The sequence below is a fragment of the Leptonychotes weddellii genome, chromosome 4 (assembly GCF_054177405.1).
Source record: "Leptonychotes weddellii isolate Sample4059 chromosome 4, ASM5417740v2, whole genome shotgun sequence".
Taxonomy (NCBI): domain Eukaryota; kingdom Metazoa; phylum Chordata; class Mammalia; order Carnivora; family Phocidae; genus Leptonychotes; species Leptonychotes weddellii.
Window position 1 is genome coordinate 168,300,331 of NC_138372.1, and position 20,851 is coordinate 168,321,181.

Consider the following 20,851-nt stretch of genomic DNA (forward strand, 5'->3'; position numbering starts at 1 on the left):
ATGACATTGTGGCAAGAACATAAATGCAATTTAAATTATTTATCCTTCCATGTATTATTCAGGAAGGGAGGAAGCAAGATAAAGCTCCAATTTACCAGCACAGTCAAGGAAGGGGTGGGACACATCATTTTCTAGATATGAGTAGAAAACACCAACACAAGTTGCTTTCAGTAGAACATCTTTTTCCTGTTTTAACCCTCACTGCTGAAAACCATTCTATAATTGTGCCTCTTGGCAGATGGCAATGTCTGAGTAAACAGTGCTTTATAAGGTTTGCCTTATAAATACCAGTTCCTACTGGGTGACATCGTATTTGTAGACACAGCAGACTGGCCAGAGTAGGAGAAGGTGTGGGATATACCATGGAAGCTTAAAAAAAATTCCTTGAATTAATCCTAAAAGTTGACTATTTTTTTTAAGTAAATTTTTTTTGATTAAGGGATTCATTCACCTAACCAAAGTTTATCATCTCAGTTTCACATAGGAAACTAAAAGTGAGAAATTAGATGATTTGCTTAAAGTCAGAAAGCTAAAAGTGTGGAAGGTTGGAAGTCCCAGTGATTTTCTTTAGATCAGGCTACAGAATTGATCATTACTATCACAAGACTCAAAACACTCTGGCTAAGCAGACAGACCAGAAAAACCAGCTCATTCTCTTCCTACTTCCTTTGGTACCGAGTATGTCGGGATTTTTGGTCACTAGAGGGCCCTTGTGTGCTAGTAAAATGAAAACAGCCTTTGCAGCCATCAGGGAATGTCCGGAGACAGGTGGAGGACATAAAAGGATCAAGAAGGAGTAAACTAAACAGTGGCATCTTTTCAGAATTACATAAGGAAACTATAAGCTAAATAGAAAATATTTTTAAAAATACAAAAGGGATGACTTCTTTATCCCCATGATTGTTAAGTTAGCTGGCATTATAAATGAAACTATAGAAATCACATGGAGTTTATATGGTTGATCCCATATCCAAACATTTCAACCCCCTATTTTATAATCTGACTACTAGTTAGTACTTGCTAAATCCAAAACTGGTCTCGGTCCCCATTCTTTTTCATTGTTAGTATGTTCATGACATGCTTCTGAAATTCTTTCTCGACTTCCAGGACACACTGTTTCCTGGTTCTACCTACTAGCTAATTCATACAACCCTGGTTTTCCATTTATTTTTCTAACTACTTCGCTTTGTAACTTATCTTTCCAGATCTGCATCATCTACTGTGACTACAGGGTGTCAAAGAGGGAGAAGTGTCCCCCCAAGGTCTTCCCTTTCTTGCTGCCTCCTAAACAGACAGGGACTTTGCACTTAAGGGTTTGGGAGCTAGCCACTGTGGGAAGCAGCACAATAAGCACGTAAAGAGAAACAATGTAGAATTTTTAGGCACCATTCCTGAGCACTGTCTCCCCTATTTTCCTTTCTGGGCAACTGTTCCATACTAAAAAGCACTTTTCATACAGGGAGCTCTGGGCTGGAATCTTCACTTAGCCACAGGATGGATCTGGCTATTACTAAATACCTATAAACCTGAGGTTATCTATTTGTAAACTGGGAATGCTAAATCCTGCTGCAAACGGTGATGCTGAGGATGAAATAAGAGTGTGTTAAGTCCCTACAACTCTTTCCTCCAGAAATACCGTAGGCGTCCTCCTGTCCGGTGAGAGTTTGGTCCACATGCCTGGCTCCCTGTTGTTTGAGCAGAAGGAGGTGGGACTCTTCCACCATAAGCAGAATATACACTGGGGGTGGGGGGAGGATAAAACCGGAAGAGCAGGTGGGAGGAAGGCTGGCAGGTGCCCAGGGAAGAGGTGGTGGGAGGGCAGGTAGCAGAGGAAGCGACAAGGAAAGATTCAAACCTGTGGAGCGCCCAATGACTGGACACGTGAGAGCACTCCATGCACTGAGAAGGGGAGGCTGGGGGTGGGATCTCTTTCAGATGTGTGGGGTACAAGCAAGGTGTACGTGGCCTCCTAGTGCGGATTTCAACGAGGCAGCTGGCCCCCAAAATGGATGAGGGGGATGTCCCCTTTCCAACTGTGAGACCAGCGTCACCATTAGTCAAACAGGTAATGCATCTACTTTTCTTAGAGTCAAGTGGAAAGCAAAGAATTTATCACACTCATTTCTGTCACAAATGGGGAAATTAAAGATGGACCCAAAGGGTTGTATGTTTCATGAAAAATGAGAGAGGGCATACTTCTGTGAAAACGAAGCCTATTTCTAGGTGTTACTTTTACTTCCAAGATGAAGACAGCTCCATTGGGGGCGGGGGGGAGCTAAGGTCAACTAATGCTGGCAAGTATACAGTTTAGTTTTTCTATTTTTGAGCAATGGATTTCTAACATTTGTCCCTATCTTAGACCTCTTTTAAATGTGACACCTGGGGCACCTGGGTGGCTCAGTCAGTGAAGCGTCTGCCTTTGGCTCAGGTCATGATCCCGGGATCCTGGGATCGAGCCCCACGTCAGGCTCTCTGCTCAGTGGGGAGTCTGCTTCTCCCTCTGCCCCTCCCCCTTCCACTCATGTTCTCTCTCACTCGCTCTGCTCTCTCTCAAATAAATAAATTTTTAAAAAATCTTTAAAAATTTTTTAAAAATCTTTTAAAAAATGTGACACCTGGCAAGTAAGAAACTAAAAATGAGGCTAAAGTATGCAAAATCATTGGAAAAATTCAACAACAACACATATCCATTAATCAGGAAGCCAATCTACTCTAGGCTTCCTGGTGGAGGATGCTGAGGAACCCCAAGGAGCACCTCGGGTGCTGCGTTCACAGTTTTAGGGAGAACCTATTACAGACATCCAAATTTAAACCTTCTCCTAGGACACCCAGCAGGGACAGGCAGCCTGTCCCACTTTCAATGTGAGGCCGCCTCTCCGAGCTGTGTGTGTCTGGCACTGGGTGACAGTGTGCCCTCTGATGTGTAGCAGTTGAGTCTTTAGCTTCCTGTGCCATAAAACTCATCTGAGCCCAAATTCTACACAAGTGTGAGATGATGTGAATCAAACAATAAAAACTACTTATATGTCTTCCACAAAATACAACTACTGGCCTTTATTATAATGTAATTCTTTACTAACACAAACACTTGTCAAGGGGTAGATCCTCACTGGACAAAAAACTAGCTACATGAAACTTTTAGAATACGGCCAAACCCCAACTCCAAAATTCAAGCATTAGGTTGCTCGATTCCCACACGCGTTCAAAGGACACTTCCAAACCCACACACAGCTGACAAGCTATTAGCATCAGGTGAGAGCTGCACCGTTCACTGCAGTAGCCAAGCAATATATACTTAAGTTAGCTCAGATTAATCTAAGAATCCAGTTCCCTGTCATGGTGGCTGCATATCAGGGGCTCAGCGGCCTTACATGGGGAGGGGCTGCCTCGCAGGCCAGGGCGGAGAGGACATTCCCACCATGGTGGGACGCTGCGCTGGGCTGCAGCAGGGAACCCAGGACGGCAGGCACCCCGACTCTCCAGGGCTCAGGACCGTGGCTCGAGGGCTCCTCAGTGAGCGCAGGGGTGAGCGGAACGGACGGACGCTGGGTACGGCTGCCCACCCAGCACAGTGACCACAGGATGACCATGCAGCGTTCCAACCCCTGGGACGAAGCCCTGCAGCCGGGAGGAGGGCGTCCCGGGACGATGTGGCAGCAGCAGGGCAGCAGACCTCCAAGCTCTGCGCCTCCATGTCTCAGGGCTGACCACCCGCTTCCAGGCCTTCCCCGTCCACAGCCCACTCCCCACGGAGAGCTGTCCAGGTACGCAGGCGGCAGTCCTCACCACCTGCAGCCTCTCCCTGCCACCCAGGTTTTACCATACAGCAGGATGAACTCTCCAGAGCGCACCAGCTCCTGCCTGGAGACTCCCAGCCTGTGGCCTCGTCCTGCACACATGCATCCAAGTCCACTGATACCCTAACACAGCAGGCTTGGGAGACCAGAGTACGGAATAAGCTTTAGTCTAAGTAAATCCTTATGTCAAAGATGAGTTTATTTCCCCTTTGGCACCACTTCTGAGAAGACCCTGGCCTCATCTGTTGGCTTTGGGTAACTAATGCTCTGTGGACATAATTCTTCAAAGATTTAAAGCCCAGGCAAAAAAGCAACCGAAACTGATGTTAAAATACAACTAAAATGTGCATTTTCATACAGGATCCCTATCTTATCCTTGCCCTGAAACTCTGAGTATCTTTAATATAAAAATACCACAGAGATATTTAACTTCTGAAATACCTTAAGCCTCTTAAAAACTGATAAATATGAAAGTTCTCTAACTGCAGTACAGACTGCTATGCACTTCTGAATGGCATTCTCTCCTTCCTCCTGGGTAATAAGAAGTTGTCTTCTGGCCAGGCACAGTACTATGTTCCTCTCCTGTAGCCAGCTTTGACCACGTGACTACGACTCAGCCCATGTCCCTCTAAGGGAAAGTACTATGTACACACCTGTGTCCTTGCAGGGAGGGGAAAGAAAGAGGATGCCCATCTCTTCCTCCTCTAGGACGTTGGAATACAAATGTGACTGGTAAGGTCCACCAGCCATCCTAGGTCATGGGGGGGAGGGGGGCATGCTATGGATGATGGGATGGCAAGATTAAAGAGGCCTGGCACTCTGGGGGTGCCTGGGTGGCTCAGTCATTAACCGTCTGCCTTCGGCTGAGGTCATGGTCCCAGGGTCCTGGGATTGAGCCCCGCATCGGGCTCTCTGCTCAGTGGGAAGCCTGCATCTCCCTCTCCCACTCCCCCTGCTTGTGTTCCCTCTCTCGCTGTCGGTCAAATAAATAAAATCTTAAAAAAAAAAAAAAGGAGGCCCGGCACTCTGGTGATGAGGAAGGGCAACTGCCTAGGATTTGTTTTGTATTAAAGAGAAATGACCTTTTATCTTAGTTAAGCCACTGTTAATTCATGCCAAATCCATCAGCATCTTCTTTTATGTATCATAGGTAACTAAAGAAACCTAATAGATTGCTATTAGGAAGACAATGAAGAAATGGAAGCAATGCAAACTTATTATCCTCAGTTACTTTTAAATCATGAATTGTTTTTCATCCAAGAAGCACCAATGGGTGGAGCACCACCTAAACATGAGGCACCGCTAGGCGATGGGGCTAGGAGGGCCTCCACCAGCAAAGCTGACAGTCTAGCAGAAAACAGACACGGGTACACAGACAACTACAGAGCAACACACCACATGCAAAGGTGACTAAAAACACATGTCTTGAAAAAGCGAACCACATAATAAGGAAATGAGCAGAACCAAAAAGTGAAGTAGTTCATATAAAATAACTTCACAACACAAGTCTGTAGTTTAAACAAGAATCAGTGGTATGTAAAACTCTTCCTTCAACGAGATCACAGTAGGAACCATAATTTAAACACACTTTCATTAGCGTATTTTGGTTAATTTGTCATTGTCACAATGCAGTTGTTAACTTGAGTACAGAACATTTTTTTAAAACCTCTAATCTGACCTCCTGTGGCAGCTACCTTCCTCCCCTGCCTCGCCTCTGCTCATAAAGGTGCAAATGGAAGTCTCATCCATCTGCACGCCACTCCGCTCCCTGGAAGCGTGCATCCTCAGGAGGACGCGTTCTGGGGCCGGGGCTGGGGGGCCACCGCCACACATCTCCCTTTTGTCTACAGAGAAGGCACACTGGTTCTACCACGGTTGGAAAGACATGGAAAGACTAGCTCTTTAGTTAGTTTAAAGAAAAACTACAGAAGTTCCTACATAGTGCTTTCCCCACTCTTAGAACTTGGCCCAGTTATCTTTAGCATGATTCAAAATAGTTATTTAGAAACATGGTAAAGTTGAAGGGGTATTCTTCATTAGGCTATAAACAACCAAGACTGTCTTTAAATTTTCTGACAGAAACTAGGCAACCCTGTGGACTATTTCCCAATTTTTCTCATTACTGGCAGGGAAAAAGAGAAACCTAAAATAAACTAATAGGAAACAAGTGATATTCTGCATTTGTGTAGAATTCTCTTCTGTATTAGAAAATATACACCTTTCTAAGTGGCCCCAAGTTACCAGCAATACTCAGTAGGAAAGAGAAATGCCAAGGCCCCTGGAGGACCTGGGCTGCCGGGTCCCTGGGGCAGGATGACCAGAGTCTGCTCAGAGCTGGATGACCGCTCAGTGGGCACAACATGTAAAGCCCTGGCATCAGCCTTCCCGACAGCGTTGTGGGAAGACAGAACCCAAGGAACAGCTTCACAAATTTTTAAAATATTGAGAAAATACCGTGAGGAATCATGAATTGTTCATGGAGTAAAGCCACCTTTCAAGATGTCAGAAACAGAACTTAACCACCAAAGATACATACAAAAGAATTTCTAAATAATATACCCTAGGAAAAAGGAAAACTGAAGGCAGGCTGTGCTAGAGCAGCGACTGTTTATGCAGCATGGCGACAAACAGGCAGGCCTGCAGACCTGGCCTGGCGTTCGCTAAGCACTAGGGGTGAGGAGCCCTGGGACCGCCAGCCGCGGGCACCTGCTCTAGGGTTCTGGATGGAACGCATCTGAAGGTGTGTGTGGGGGGCAGGGGGGTGGACCTGGTGCTCTGGCACTGGGCCTGGACCCGAGGGAGGCTGCAGTTGTGTCATCCACCCCTGGCTCTCGAACGAGACCCTCTGGAGCCCCGCTTGCCCTACCTCGGCCCCCCAGCTCTGACTCAAGCCACCTGGAGGCTTGGGTGAGTCTGAGGAGCTGACGGACACACTCCTGCCACCATCACATGCAGAAGCATGCAACAAAAGGTTACTGGGGGGGCGCCTGGGGGGCTCGGTCGTTAGGCGTCTGCCTTCGGCTCAGGTCATGACCCCGGGGTTCTGGGATCGAGCCCCGCATCGGGCTCCCTGCTCGGCGGGGAAGCCTGCTTCTCCCTCTCCCACTCCCCCTGCTTGTGTTCCCTCTCTCTCTGTGTCTCTGTCAAATAAATAAATAAAATCTTAAAAAAAAAAAAAAAAAAAGGTTATTGGGAACAAAGAGCAGATCACATCCCAAGAAACGAACTTGGAATTGAAAAGTGTCAATGGTGAAATGAAATGTGAGCCGATGAGGTATGACAGAAAGACTACTTAGGAGGGAATGAAAGGCTTAGAAGACAAATCTAGAGAAATGACACAGACACCATCACAGGGAGAAACAGATGGAAAATATGAACCATGTTAAGAGTTACAAAGGTCCAAATATATCTAGCTGACAATTGCAGAGCTGATGGCATATACTTTGCAGATGAAAAATGCAAATCCACAGAATCAAGCAGCACATCTTGTTCCAAGCTGGGTCATGAACGAAATGCAAGCATGAGGCACGAGGGAGACGGAAGAGCAGCGCGAAGCTCCGAAAGGAAAGAGCGACCGCAGAGAAATGGCGGCATGTCTGTCAATAGCCGTCCTGGAAACTCGATCTGTTGAGTGTGGAGCAAATACAGCATCTGAAGGAAAAGGATGCCGGAAGGGTGGTCTGAAGTAGACACAAGAATGTGTAAGAGATAAAATGGTACACATGCTGCCAAATCAACAATGTCTGCGTGAGATTATAACAACGTCTAACATGTGGAGCTTAAGTAAAGACAGAACTAACATATGGGAGAACGGTGTGCGAGCTGGAAGGAGGTGTAGAGAGAGTTAGGATGTCCAGAGGTCCTTGCACTACAGAAGAGAGGGTGAAAGGAATTTTAAGACCTAGATTTGGTTACTATAGAAGGTTAAATTGTAAGGGTAACTAATAAAAGAATAGAAATAGTTTGTAAATTTCCAAATCATTAGGGAAGAAAATTTGGAATAAGAAAACCCATTAAGAAACACACATTAAAAAAAAAAAGAAAACCACACACACACCCAAAAAACAAAGTTTTTTTTAAAAAAGGATAATAGAAATAAAGACAACACAAGCCAGTCCACATACATCGTTTATCCTAATAAATATGAACATATTAAATCACCAGTTAAAAGAAATACATTCTAGATCTATGACGCTTGTAAGAGACATGCCTAAAAGTATAAGGACGTAATAAAGTGGGAAGAGAAAAAAAGTAATAAAGGAAAGAAGAGAAGTAATATAAGGAAAGAAAATGAAAGCTAGGCCAAAGCTAACCTAAAGAAGGCAAAGATGACATCAAGGGGAGAAATCCCCCAAAACAAGAAAGTATGTACGATTAGGCACCCTGAAGGTAACTGAATAATGACAAGAGAGTCAATTAACCAAGAAGATAAAAAACATTCTGTTTGTGTGTTTCACTGAAAAAGCCCCCAGTACAGAGCAGACATGAACTGACCCACAGGAGGCTACGGGCACAGCCGTTCCCACAGAGGGAGACACATGCCTTCTCAGTCACTGACATGTCAGGAGACAAAACACCAGGAAAGACAGACGTTAAGCAGCTTGAACAGAAAGTCCATTTTTATTTTTATTTATTTATTTTTTTGCCCCACCCCACCCAGCTCTCAGAAAGTCCATTTTTAAAACCACACTGAAACACTTAACAAAAACTGGTCACATCAAGCAAATACAGCAGAATGTCAACTGCAGAATCTGGGGGGCGGGTATACATGTGCTCGCTGCACGGTTATTTCAACTTTCTTTGTGTCTGAATGTTTACATAATAAATTACTGGAGGGAAATGATCTTACACCAGCTCACAAAGACAGTCTCCACGAAAGCCAAAGAAACTGTTATCACGGGCGCCTGGGTGGCTCAGTTGGTTAAGCGACTGCCTTCGGCTCAGGTCATGGTCCCGGAGTCCCGGGATCGAGTCCCACATCGGGCTCCCGGCTCAGCAGGGAGCCTGCTTCTCCCTCTGACCCTCTCCCCTCTCGTGCTGTTTCTCTCTCTCTCTCTCTCTCTCAAATAAATAAATAAATAAAATCTTAAAAAAAAAAGAAACTGTTATCACACAGACCATTACCAAGAAAACCTTTGAAAACATATCTGCACATCTAGAGATGAGAAAATAGAAACAAATCCAGAAAAGTTTGAGAACAAACATCAGGTCTTGAAACTCAAAACTAAAATGAAAATAACTGGCAGATTTTACTACATTAAAAAAAAAAAAAAGAACAAGTCCTGTATGATGAAAAGCCATTTATGGTCACAGTTGACAGACAAAGACAAGTTGGGAAGAACATACAGAACAAATTCTACAAACACAGTTAATATGACAAAAACCTCTTAATATTAATACGAAAAGAAAATACAGCCAATTTTAAAAAAGGAATATATAAAATGGTCCACATACGGGAAGGTACTCAATATCAACGGTAATCAAGCTGAAGTAAATAAAACAAGCTATTATTTGTCGGTCAACAGGCAAAAACGAACAAGAAAACACAGTGACACTGCCACATACTGTCACCGGCCCGAACGTCCCCCACGCCCAGACTGTCACATGTAGCATGGCCCAGGGATCTGATGGATCTGCTGACACGCACTCGGTCAGTGCAAACAGCTCTCCAGAGTAAGGCTGACGGAAAGAAGCAAGATGCACGTACAGTGTCCTTGCTCTCACACTGAGCTCTGTATTGCCTTGTCCACACACACGGAAAACAAGGGGCGTCTATAGGAGTATTTCTGAAGACAGTAAGACTGTGAAGGTGGTTAACACTAACTAATGGGATTCGAAGATTTTTATCTTATTGGACAATTCTGTTCCAATTTTCTCCAGCTAGAATGTATTACTACCTTTGTAAACAAATGAAAACAATTTTGAAAGGTTCAAAATTAAGTTAAGAGATGAACTCTGACATTCTTTCATACGCTGTTTTCTTACTAACACTGTGAAGTAACTCTACACAGTTTGGTTTTCATCGTGAGTGACAAGCTTTCATCTGGATCCTGATCACAATGGTAATTACGGGCAAACGTTTGCTCAGGGCCGGCACTGTGTTCGGCTCTCGAGGCGGCTCGTCTCCCTAACTCCACACACCGAGGCAGGCATCAGCAACACTCTCACTCTACACCCCTGGAAGCCCACACCAAGGGCAGGATACGGTGGGGGCAGGACCCGCACCAGACACTCTGCTGCAAGAGGACAGAGGAGTCACATATCCGCAGCTATCCGGAACCACTAGAGGGAGGGAGAAAGCGGGCAGGGTAAACCCAGCACAGTCATACCCTGGAACCTAAGCCTCTTAAACCTGCCCTTCTTTTCCTTCTCTATCATGTCTGCCTGATTTACATAGCATACCTACATAAGAATACTCAACAGCCGCCTCAAGACTACAGATAATTCTGCTTTTCACCCACAGCCCCTGAGAAGGCCTGTGATGACACCACGCTGCACCCATTTCTCCTGTGATACAGGCCCTCACTTGGGGACAGCAACCCCCACATTCTCCACTTCACTGACCCCCACCCATTAGTGCCCGGGGCTGTCCTCTGCCCCCCGCCTTCTCTCCCGTCACCTCAATTTCTGTAATCTCTAGAAATAAGCCAAATATATACCAGTCCTGATGCAATCTTTGACTTTCATTTCAAACAGATCTTTTTTCTTTATTTTTTTCTTTTTTAAGTAGACTCCACACCCAGTGTGGGGCTCAAACTCACGACCCTGAGATCAAGAGCAGCACACTCTACCAACTGAGCCAGCCAGGTGCTCCTTGTTGCAAACAGATCTTAAACTGAAAACTCCTGCCTCCAAATACACCATCCACCACCCCACCTTGATGGATACCTGCTTCTTCATTTTCTTTCTTTTAACTGCCTGTTCTTGCCGCCACAGACATGTCAATGCATCATCCACGGGGATTTCAGTTGGGCCCCTGTTGTCCTCTGACTCTGTGTCCCTTTCACAGTATTTACAGTATGCCTGGCTCACTCACACCACAGTTCCTACTGGGGCCTCGTAGAGACAGGGCAGGATATAGTTCACTGCAACAGGACGGGCTTTCACGCTGACCTGAAGGATGCGAGCAGGCGCTCCGGCACCCTGTCCCTGGCTGCCTGGTGATTTATAATCCAGGTCCTTCTCAGACTTCAGGGAACTGTCCGCCACAGACTGAACTCTTGAGACTGTCATCCCTATCTACCCGCTGGCTTTTCACCTCCATTCCTTTATCATTTCTCTCTAAATTGAGACAGACTATTGTAGAATAGTCTCAGTTTTACAGAGACGTTGGAAAGACAGCACAGAGCCCCATGCACAGCCCAGGCCCAGGTCTCTCTCCTGTCCCAGCTCCCATCACCAGTGGCACACCACAACTCCTACATCAACACCGACTTACTATTATTAACAGAGTCTGTACTTAATTCAGATTTCATTACTTCTTCCACATCATTTTTTTTGTTACAGAATCCAACTTAATTACCATGACTCCACAGACTCTTCTTGGCTATGTGAGGTTCTCAGATTCTCCATGTTTTTGACCATCTTGACAGTTTTAAGGTGTACTGGTTTGGTATTTTGTATAATGTCCCTCGACTGGGAATTATCTGTGTTTCGCATGAGACTGGGGTTATGGGTTTAGGGGAGGAAGCCAACAGAGGTGGAGTGCCCTTCTCAACAGATCCTCCCAAGGGCACCTGCCATCAGCATGGCCTTTCACTGCTGATGCCGACCTTGATCATCTAGCTCAGGTGTTGCCTGCCAGGTTTCTTCACCGCCAGCCGACTTTCTCCCCACACCCCTTTCCACACTGTCCTGTACAAGTCACCAAGTATAGCTCATCCTTTAAGGTGGGATTTTACGCTCTGCCCCCTTTGTGGTCATATCTACATAAATTACTTATAATTCTTCTGTAGGGGAGATTTGTCACTTCTCATGCATTCAGTCATTTCTAAGAGTATGGACTCACGGATAGCTACTTTATAATCTGGGTTATGATATAAAACTATGTCGCTCATTTTGTAGCTCAAATGATGCCAGCTTTAGGCACTTCAGCTGGCTCTTGCAACATGCGGGCAGAGCGCTTCCTCCCTTCTGGCACCAAGAAGCTCAGGCCCCTCCTGTACCCCCTCCCCCCACCTTTCTAGCATCAGGCATTTTTCAAAGGAGCCCTGGTTCCTTTTATTGATGAATGACATTAGAAACCAGGCACTGGGGACCATGGAAGATCTTAATGCTACTCGTAGGAGTGATTTTATAGCATATGAAATAAACCCACTTTTCTCCTTCATTTCTATTTTTTTAAAAATGCATGTTCCCTCAGAACTGAAAATCAACATGCTCCAACAACTTCTCTGGTTCCCCCTCCAACAGAAACTCTTCCTGCGAGCAGTATCCCTAGGGGCCCAGGACAGAAAACCAAGTCTAACCAGCCAGCTGGCACACAGACCCCAGCTCCGGCCACCTCCACCCAGCTCGCTCCCAGCGCTGCCGTGCCCACAACACAGCCTCGCTCCCCCTCGAGTAGGCAGGAGGGACACCGTGGTGTCCTGGTTCCCTGATTCCCTTTTTGAACCTTCTTTAATAAAATCCCAGTCCCATGAACATGGAGTTCTAAATTGCAAATCTCCTCACACCACTGTCCTGTTTAGGATGGCCCAGGATCAGCAACGGGCAAGGACCATAGGCTTCTGAAGAGAGCAGTGGGCTGTTAATGACCCAGCCCTCACAATGCACTGACAGTTTTCTAGCTGCTACCTGACCTTCCGTGTCTCTGTGCCTTCACAAAGTCTCATCCCTCCTCCCGGGCAGCTCCCCCGACCTGCCCACATATGCCTTCTTCGAGACTCAGGGTGACCACATCTCCCCGTGAAACCACCTCGGACATCAAGTCCCATGCTCCCAACACCCCCCACCCCCAGGCACCTCTACTTCAGCTCCTAGGATGTTATTCTACAATTCTGCTCACTCATCTGAGTCTCCCCGCTAGCTGTAAGCTTCCTGAGGGTGAACATTTTGTATTATTAATTTCTGAATATCCAGCACTCGGCTGCCAATGGCTCAGCACGTGCTCAGTAATGTCTTTTAAGTGAACTAATGAGTAAAGAAATAAATGGACAAAGGAACAGATAATCGACCAAATAACCAAACAGGTAAAACTATTCCTGTTATTTGTGAACCTCCATTTGAATTGAGAACAAACCCAGTGTCATCTCAGACAAGATCTTCAATGATCTCCTCAATTCTAGTGATTCGTATTTGAAGCACTGAGAGTCTGGCAGGCTGAAGAATGTGACAGTTGTGAACAGAAATCTCCACCACAGTGAGTGCTGTTTTCTGTTTCAGTTATTGATGGTCTCACTACTTCTACATCATCCACTGAAGGTCAGGAAACACTCTACTGAAAATAATTCTGCCTGCTAAGATATCCTAGTTAATCTCAAATTTTTCATTCATCTCCAACCAACTCCTTTTTGCCCTTCACAATCTGTTAAGGGCACAACGTATGGATAGATGCATTCAGATAAACCCGGGCACAGCGTCTGGACAGTGTCCTCTGTGCTGTGCATGCTCACGGACACTAGGCTCTGCGGACACGTCACGTTCAGAGGTCAGGCTGTGGGCCGGCTCTCAGGGCCTCAAGCAGGACAGACGGCCCAGGTGGCATTCTCTCCCCTCACAGCCGGGCACAAAGGAGACTCGTGTCCATTATGAAAAATAACTATCGCATCTCTTATGACCAGTTATTATTCCCAATGGCTGTACCTGAGCTGTAACCAATTTGCAAAAATGGTTATTTCTACTTTTATGTTTAAATGACTACAACTCCCCTGCAAAATCTTGCTTTCAAAGTGATGGGGCAGTAAACTTTCACATTGTGGCCACAGCTGGGCTCCAAGAACGTCCAGGCAAAATCTGAAGCCAGTTAAAGTTGCTACCATAGCAGAGTATATGATAGATAACCTTTTACTTTATTTTACCAATTTATTTTACATCTCCCAAATACCACAAGGATTTCAGTAATAATACAGCCAGAAAAGGTAAGTGTTGGCCAGATGTGGCACCATTCCTAATGAAACTAAAACGGACCTTTACTGGGACTTAAAGATCAACGCTCTTTTGCTGCATGAATTATCAAAAAGATGAAGTACAGAGGGGCGCCTGGGTGGCTCAGTCGTTGAGCGTCTGCCTTCGGCTCAGGTTATGATCCCAGGGGCCTGGGATCAGGCCCCGCAGCGGGCTCCCTGCTCGTCAGGAAGCCCACTTCTCCCTCTCCCACTCCCCCTGCTTGTGTTCCCTCTCTCGCTGTGTCTCTCTCTGTCAAATAAATAAATAAAAATCTTTAAAAAAAAAAAAAAAAAAAAGATGAAGTACAGAACTTCAAGCCTCCCCAGACATAAACTCCAGCATGGCTTCTATGCATTTAATACAACCTAATATAACAGTCTGATACACAAATTAATTTCAAGATCCGAAAATTTTTCAGTTATCCTAAATATCCTGTTACGTGAGCAACAAGTAATTCACATATCTCCACCTGTGAAAAAACCTTTCAACAATGTATACAGAGAATGTAGGTGATAACTGAATCAGCAATTCTGAATTTGCTGCAAACTACAAGTGAAACTTCACCCCAATATGATTAAACCTACAGAGACAGAAGTCTGTGCTGACATGCCGTAAACATTATCAGCCCAAAGACATGTGTCAACAAATTAAAATCTCTGCTCACACAGTTACTGTCATTAGGAATTCTTTGCTTAAAAAAACTTTCCTTCTTCCAGAAATAATTGTTTTAGAAACAGTAGTGTTTCAGGTTTTGAATTTAACTTTAGGTGAACTAATAAAACCCTCGGTTTGAAGGCTGACTTATTTCTGGGTGCGTGTGGTACAGTGTAGGTGTGTGATACTTACTCTAACACTTCATAGTTGGACTTCTTCTCTAGCGCGTTGCCTCGCATCTCCCAGTACGAGCGCCTAAAACCAGGGAAGACATATATTTACACACACGTATAAGGAGGGTCTACGCTGCTGAACGGTAACTACTTTGCGGCTCAGCCACAGACATCCTGATATGCTATTAATAAAGACCGAATCTCATCCCTGGCCTTACTCCCATGCCCCAGTGAGGCAGAGATCAGTGAACACAGACTTTGTCCTATTGGACGATCTTGCTTTCTCTTTTAATGTGAAGCAGGTCTGGCTCTTTGTAAAGATGAGACACAAGACTCCAGGTGTAAAGGAGGTTAGTTCCATCCGCCGGCTGCTGTGCTCATCTCTCCGTCAGAGACTGCTCGCACAAGCAGGACGGCTACAGGGACACCAGCCTCCTGCCATGGCCAGGCAGGCAGCAAGCACACCGACTCCCGCAGGGGTGCACGTGTCACCTAGGGGAAGTGCACGGACATGTGACAGAACGATCCGAGTAGGCTCTGCAGGCAGAGGGGCCAGACTCCGGCCCGGAAATGCTGTCTACCATTCTGAATGTTCAGTGTCTGAACTTCACTCTCTTACTCCAGACTACCCATTCAAGCAGCCAGGTCTCACTGGAGCCAGGTCCTCTCTCTGCAGAACCTGCCACGCGTGGGTCGGATTCTCTCTGCACATACACAGTATCCTGCAAAGGGCTAAGCTCTGGCTTGAGCTGCTTTGGGACACTCGGGATATGACGCATCATCTCAAGTCATGTTACAGGAGAATGAGACTTTGTTTCAAACCTGTCTATAATAATATAAATACTGGTTTTGCTTTTCAAATTTGTTTGGCTTTTTCTTTGGCCTACTTAAAATGAAAGTACTAGACTTAGATGAAAAATTACAAAGGACCCCCAAAGGGTCACTTAGTTGGTTTTCTCGCTTTCTATTCATGCGGGGGGGAGGGGAGCAGGTAGAGGAGGGGCCTGGAGGGGGAGGCTGATTTGTCCGGCTTTTCCTGCAGTGCATTACTTCATAATGAAATCAAGGACACTGAACGGGGCACAGAGGAGAGGGATAAACACAGCACGGGAGGCCAGAGTGGGAAGGAGCAGGAAGGTGACCTAGAACCCAGGGAGTCCCAGCACCACTCGTGCAACAGCGGGTACTTTCTGACCCTTGCCCCACATAACCCAGTACAGCACTGTCTGCAGTGAGAAAGGGACACCCAAGTATGCTTTCTGCCTAGACCTGTGAGGGCTCAGGGGTGGGACAGGAACACGAAGAGACCAGTGAGGGACGATTGCTGTTACTGGAAAAAAGAACTGAACACAAGTTTTAAGGAAGAGCTGAACAACCCTCGGGTCCCTGTACGGACTGGTATGTAACAGCCTCATGCAGTATAAAAAATAATGATCTTGGGGGGAAATTCTCACTAACTGTTCTGAGCACACATCATCAAATTTTGGCTAATTTAACCAACTCATCTTAAACTAGCAGCCTAAAGTAAATTTTAATTGAAATCACACCTGAAAAAGGTAAAATACTCTTTTATTCAAAATTAAAATGGTGGCATAGAATACATGACACACGGTGACAAATGTTACCAGAATCAAGAACGATAGCCTCAGATGTCCATTTCCCTCACCCCTGCAGCATGGCTGCCACTGGCCATATGCGGCTATTTATGTTTCCATTTAAGCGATGTGCACGAGCACATTTAATCCCTCAGCCCACCGGTGGGGTGGCGAGCGGCTAACACCTGGGATCCCACAGACACAGCACACTTCTATTACCCCAGGAGAGTACTGGGGAGCTCTCTCAGACCTACCTACATTCACACGCTCTCATCAATCATTCCACTCCAAATACAATGAAATACCATTTTAAAAGATCCTAAGATTTCTAAAAGTAGCACTGACAACCTAATTCAAAATCTCAAATTTTTACTCAAATTTTATTCAATATTTCATTAGTAATCTTTATGAGGAAAAGGAAAATACTTGGATAATTTCCAAAACTAATGAACACCGCTGATGAGCACAGTCCTCAATGCCTAGTTACCACCTTACCGTATCTCTAGACAGCCCAGCTTCAAAGCAATGTCCTGGTCCACGCGGTCAGCTATCTCGGACATGTAGTCGCTCTTCACCTGCAATCAGAAGGAATGGGGGAAACAAAGCTGCGTTAGAAGAGCACACTGCAGAGTCACCCATTCCACAGCTGTTTCCAGGGTGCCGTTCACATCCTCCAGACACACTGGGCCAATAATTATGCTGGATGCTGGATACAGAAATGAGCAACACCAAAAATAGCTACGGAAATACAATGGACTCTTACTAAGAACTCATCTAATCCATGAGCACTTAGACTTTAAGAAGCAACTAACATCGGGCGCCTGGGTGGCTCAGTTGGTTAAGCGACTGCCTTCGGCTCAGGTCATGATCCTGGAGTCCCGGGATCGAGTCCCGCATCAGGCTCCCTGCTCGGCAGGGAGTCTGCTTCTCCCTCTGACCCTCCCCACTCTCATGTGCTCTCTCTCATTCTCTCTCTCTCAAATAAATAAATAAAATCTTAAAAAAAAAAAAAAAGAAGCAACTAACATCATCTGAATCGCAAACTGCTTTAGACCCTCCCCATGCTGTCACAAGCGAAAGCAAGAAAAAGATCTCTATTTCCATGCAAATTTGCAGTGGATGTATTTTCTGAACTCAAACTACAGACAGTCCCAGCAGCATTCTTTGGACCCCAATGGCAAGGGCAAAGAAAATTTACATATTTCAAAATCCATGCAACTCTGTAAATGACATGCTTCCACCTCACCATCACCTGTATGTGATTAATCTGCAAAGTCATAACATGTGTAAAATCTAATATAAAGAGAAGAATCTTGGAATGAGCACCGGGTGTTATAAGCAACTGATGAATCACTAAATTCTACCTCTGAAACTAATAATACACTCTATGTTAATTAAATTGAATTTAAATTTAAAAAAAAGAGAAGAATCCAAAAGAATTCCGTAAGCACCTTCTGAGTAATGATTATGCTCAATCACAGTACCTGGCAGACTGCTATCTGGACCTGAGAGCACCTGTCAGTGTGAAGACACTTCCCAAGATGAAATATGTAAGATCTCCTTATAGAATAGCATCAAGAGATCAACATCTGCAACTGACAATAGAGAGCACTATTCTGAACCTCAGTTAGTGAAATGTTATCACTCCCCCCAAAGGAAGTCCATTATTCTCATTAGCAGAACTGTATTACAAAAAACTACATTCAATCATTGTATTATGAATTTCACCGATACAAAATTTTGTGGAAATCTGTCTTGTCTCTTATTATAGAAGTATTTCAAACACCCTTGGTTTTGCCTCTTAGTGCTCAACTCTGAAGTATTTACTCTCGGGCCCTTCACAGAAAAAGTGTGTTGACCTCTGCCCTAGAAAAAAAATTCCAAAGATCCTGCTCTTCAACTATTACCTCCTAGCCTGTCAGCTCACTTGCTCAAAAGATTTCTACCCCCCAGTTAAATACTCTGTCTACCTTACATCATATATCATCACCCTGATCTTCCCTTGCAAAGACCCCCCAACTTCCCAATCTCTAATTATCCCTTTATTCTAACTCTCTGACAAAACCAACACCTACTAAACAAACCACCTACCTCCTTCGCCAAGCTTATTGCTGAACAACTACAGAAACTATAGTACAGGGGCGCCTGGGTGGCTCAGTCGTTAAGCGTCTGCCTTGGGCTCAGGTCATGATCCCAGGGTCCTGGGATCGAGCCCCACATCGGGCTCCCTGCTCAGCGGGAAGCCTGCTTCTCCCTCTCCCACTCCCCCTGCTTGTGTTCCCTCTCTCGTTGTGTCTCTCTGTCAAATAAATAAATAAAATCTTTAAAAAAAAAAAAAGAAAAAAGAAACTATAGTACAATATAAGCTTTGCCTCAGTTCATGATGCCAAACCTCAAACGGTTGGCTGAAACTGCCCAGAAACTCAGCAATGTTTGCCTAGGAAGTTTGCCAACACAATGATTCACACTTCCTCCAGCCACTTCACCACATGTCTTTCTTACAGTGAAAAGTTTTCGATGGGAATATCCTCTTCAATGTACCAAGAATCCAGAACCCGATGTGCACTGTACTCACCTACTCATTCCTTTCTCTTAGGGGAGGAGCGATGACCAGTCACCTAGCCATAGGCAACCATATGCTATTTCTGATCTGAACATCATTTCCTCTCAAAACCTTTGCCTTATTTTCTGCATTAGCACCTAGACCTCGGTGGTTAATAATATTTATTAACAGAGTAAGTGAGCAAATGAATGAATTAATAAAGTCTTCAAATTGGGGTTTGGGTACCTCTGTAAATATCATTTTCCATGTAAATAAGCAACAGTAATTTCTACTGTTTACACATAGTAGGTATTTAAGACTGATTCAAACTGATTTACTCAATCCATTAAATTAAGTTAAAAGCTTTAATCCTAGAATCATTTTGTTTATACTTCAACTGGCCCTTTCTCCTATATAGCAAAAAATAAATCCAAATTTAAAAACAAAGTTTTTGCATCCTAAGTAGGTTTATTATTGCACACAAAAATAAAGGCACAAGAGATACATCAAGACATGTATTTCTGTGAGTTAGAGAAACACCACAGTTGTTCTGACTGAAACAGTCGATCTTAGTTTATAGTTTGGTTAGGACTTCAAAGAAACCACAGCAGAATATCAATTACATGCTGAGTAAAATTACCCCAAAGATAAAAATGTAGTGATCTGAAGGGGCACATGCACCCCAATGTTTACAGCAGCAATGTCCACAATAGCCAAACTGTGGAAAGAGCCTAAATGTCCATCAACAGATGAATGGATAAAGAAGATGTGGTATGTGTGTATATATAATGGAATATTACACAGTTAACAAAATTATCTTAAAGCTTAATTATAATTTTTAAGCACTTTCCACAGGTGGCAAAACGTAATCATATACTTTCATTCATCAAAACCAGATTCACATTAGTTGCAAAAATGCAAACAGAGGCCATGATAATTTAACAATCTCTGTAGAAAATCCCATTATGAACATGACTTAAAAGCTCTAGGAGTTATTTTCCTAGATCAACAGTCTACTGCTCTCGCTCTCAGAGCTCTGTGCCCATGGTCTGAAGTGACTGATGCGCCCTGCAGAGTGGACTGACCCCACATGAAGCCACCCCAGCAGACCCTCGGCTCCCTGCATCCCTACCGCAAGTCCTGTGGCAGCTTGTGTCTGCAAGAGGAGACAGCGAACCCCATCCGATTTCCCTGACGGCCCCCCCAGAGAGGACGTTCTCTGAAGCCACCATGCACATTCACATACTGATGCTGTGCTCAGGCATTTTTAGGACTCAGGGTTCTATATGCTCAGTGTTCATTTCTCTTATAAGACATTTCTTGACTACCTTTCATCTCCTACTAACTTTCAGTGGAATTCACTGCCTCTCATTTGTGAAATACATGCAATTTACTGAGCATTTAAGTGTGTATATGTGGATAAAATTGCTTAAATATACTGAGCACCCTGGCAGGCAGACTTGTATGTAACATGTCCTATAATCCTCACAGCATCACTGTGAGTTGGCAGTACCATCATCCCCAATGTAAAGCCTTAGAACAAGCCTAACGAGAATGAAGGTGACAACAGAGGGGCTGCCTATTATTTAAGGAGTACCACCAGGGCCGAGGTACATGCTTTCACATATGTTATTTGCAATCTTTACAGTAATTCTTCAAGGTTGGTGTTAGTAATCCCATTTTACACATAACGATCAGGAAAGTTAATTCACCCAAGGTCACACTGCAAGTGTTTTAAGAGTGAGGACTCAAGCACCAGTCGGCCCACCCCTACAAGTCAGGCTTCAGCGTGCGCCCACATCGCCTCCAAACTGTCTCACAGGGAAGACCACAGTCTTCCTCTACAAGAAGACCAGGGGCGGGTGGAAGCACATCCCGTCACCCTGCTGCCTACAAGGGCTGACGTAATGACTTCCCATGCACCGCCTGCTTCGCCTGGCCACTCTCTCTTCATGTCACAGACAACTACTGTGTGCTGACCCC

The 20,851-nt window shown here is 44.9% G+C and overlaps 1 protein-coding gene and 1 long non-coding RNA gene across 18 annotated transcripts in view; both read right to left on the minus strand.

The window, feature by feature from the left end:
- PTK2 (protein tyrosine kinase 2) overlaps positions 1–20,851 on the minus strand; it is a 261,505-nt gene that overhangs the window by 121,627 nt on the left and 119,027 nt on the right. For all 17 annotated transcript variants that reach the window (XM_081816607.1, XM_081816606.1, XM_081816604.1 and 14 more), the window contains 2 exons: positions 16,822–16,901; positions 14,751–14,813 (listed from right to left, as the gene is read on the minus strand). In XM_081816607.1, coding sequence (XP_081672733.1) covers positions 14,751–14,813; positions 16,822–16,901 — 143 coding nt within the window. The remainder of the gene's footprint in view (positions 1–14,750; positions 14,814–16,821; positions 16,902–20,851) is intronic.
- LOC145721000 (uncharacterized) lies at positions 443–14,741 on the minus strand. The gene is made up of 2 exons (XR_014144457.1): positions 8,916–14,741; positions 443–8,701 (listed from the first exon to the last, which is right to left on the minus strand). It is a non-coding gene; the product is annotated as an uncharacterized LOC145721000 (long non-coding RNA).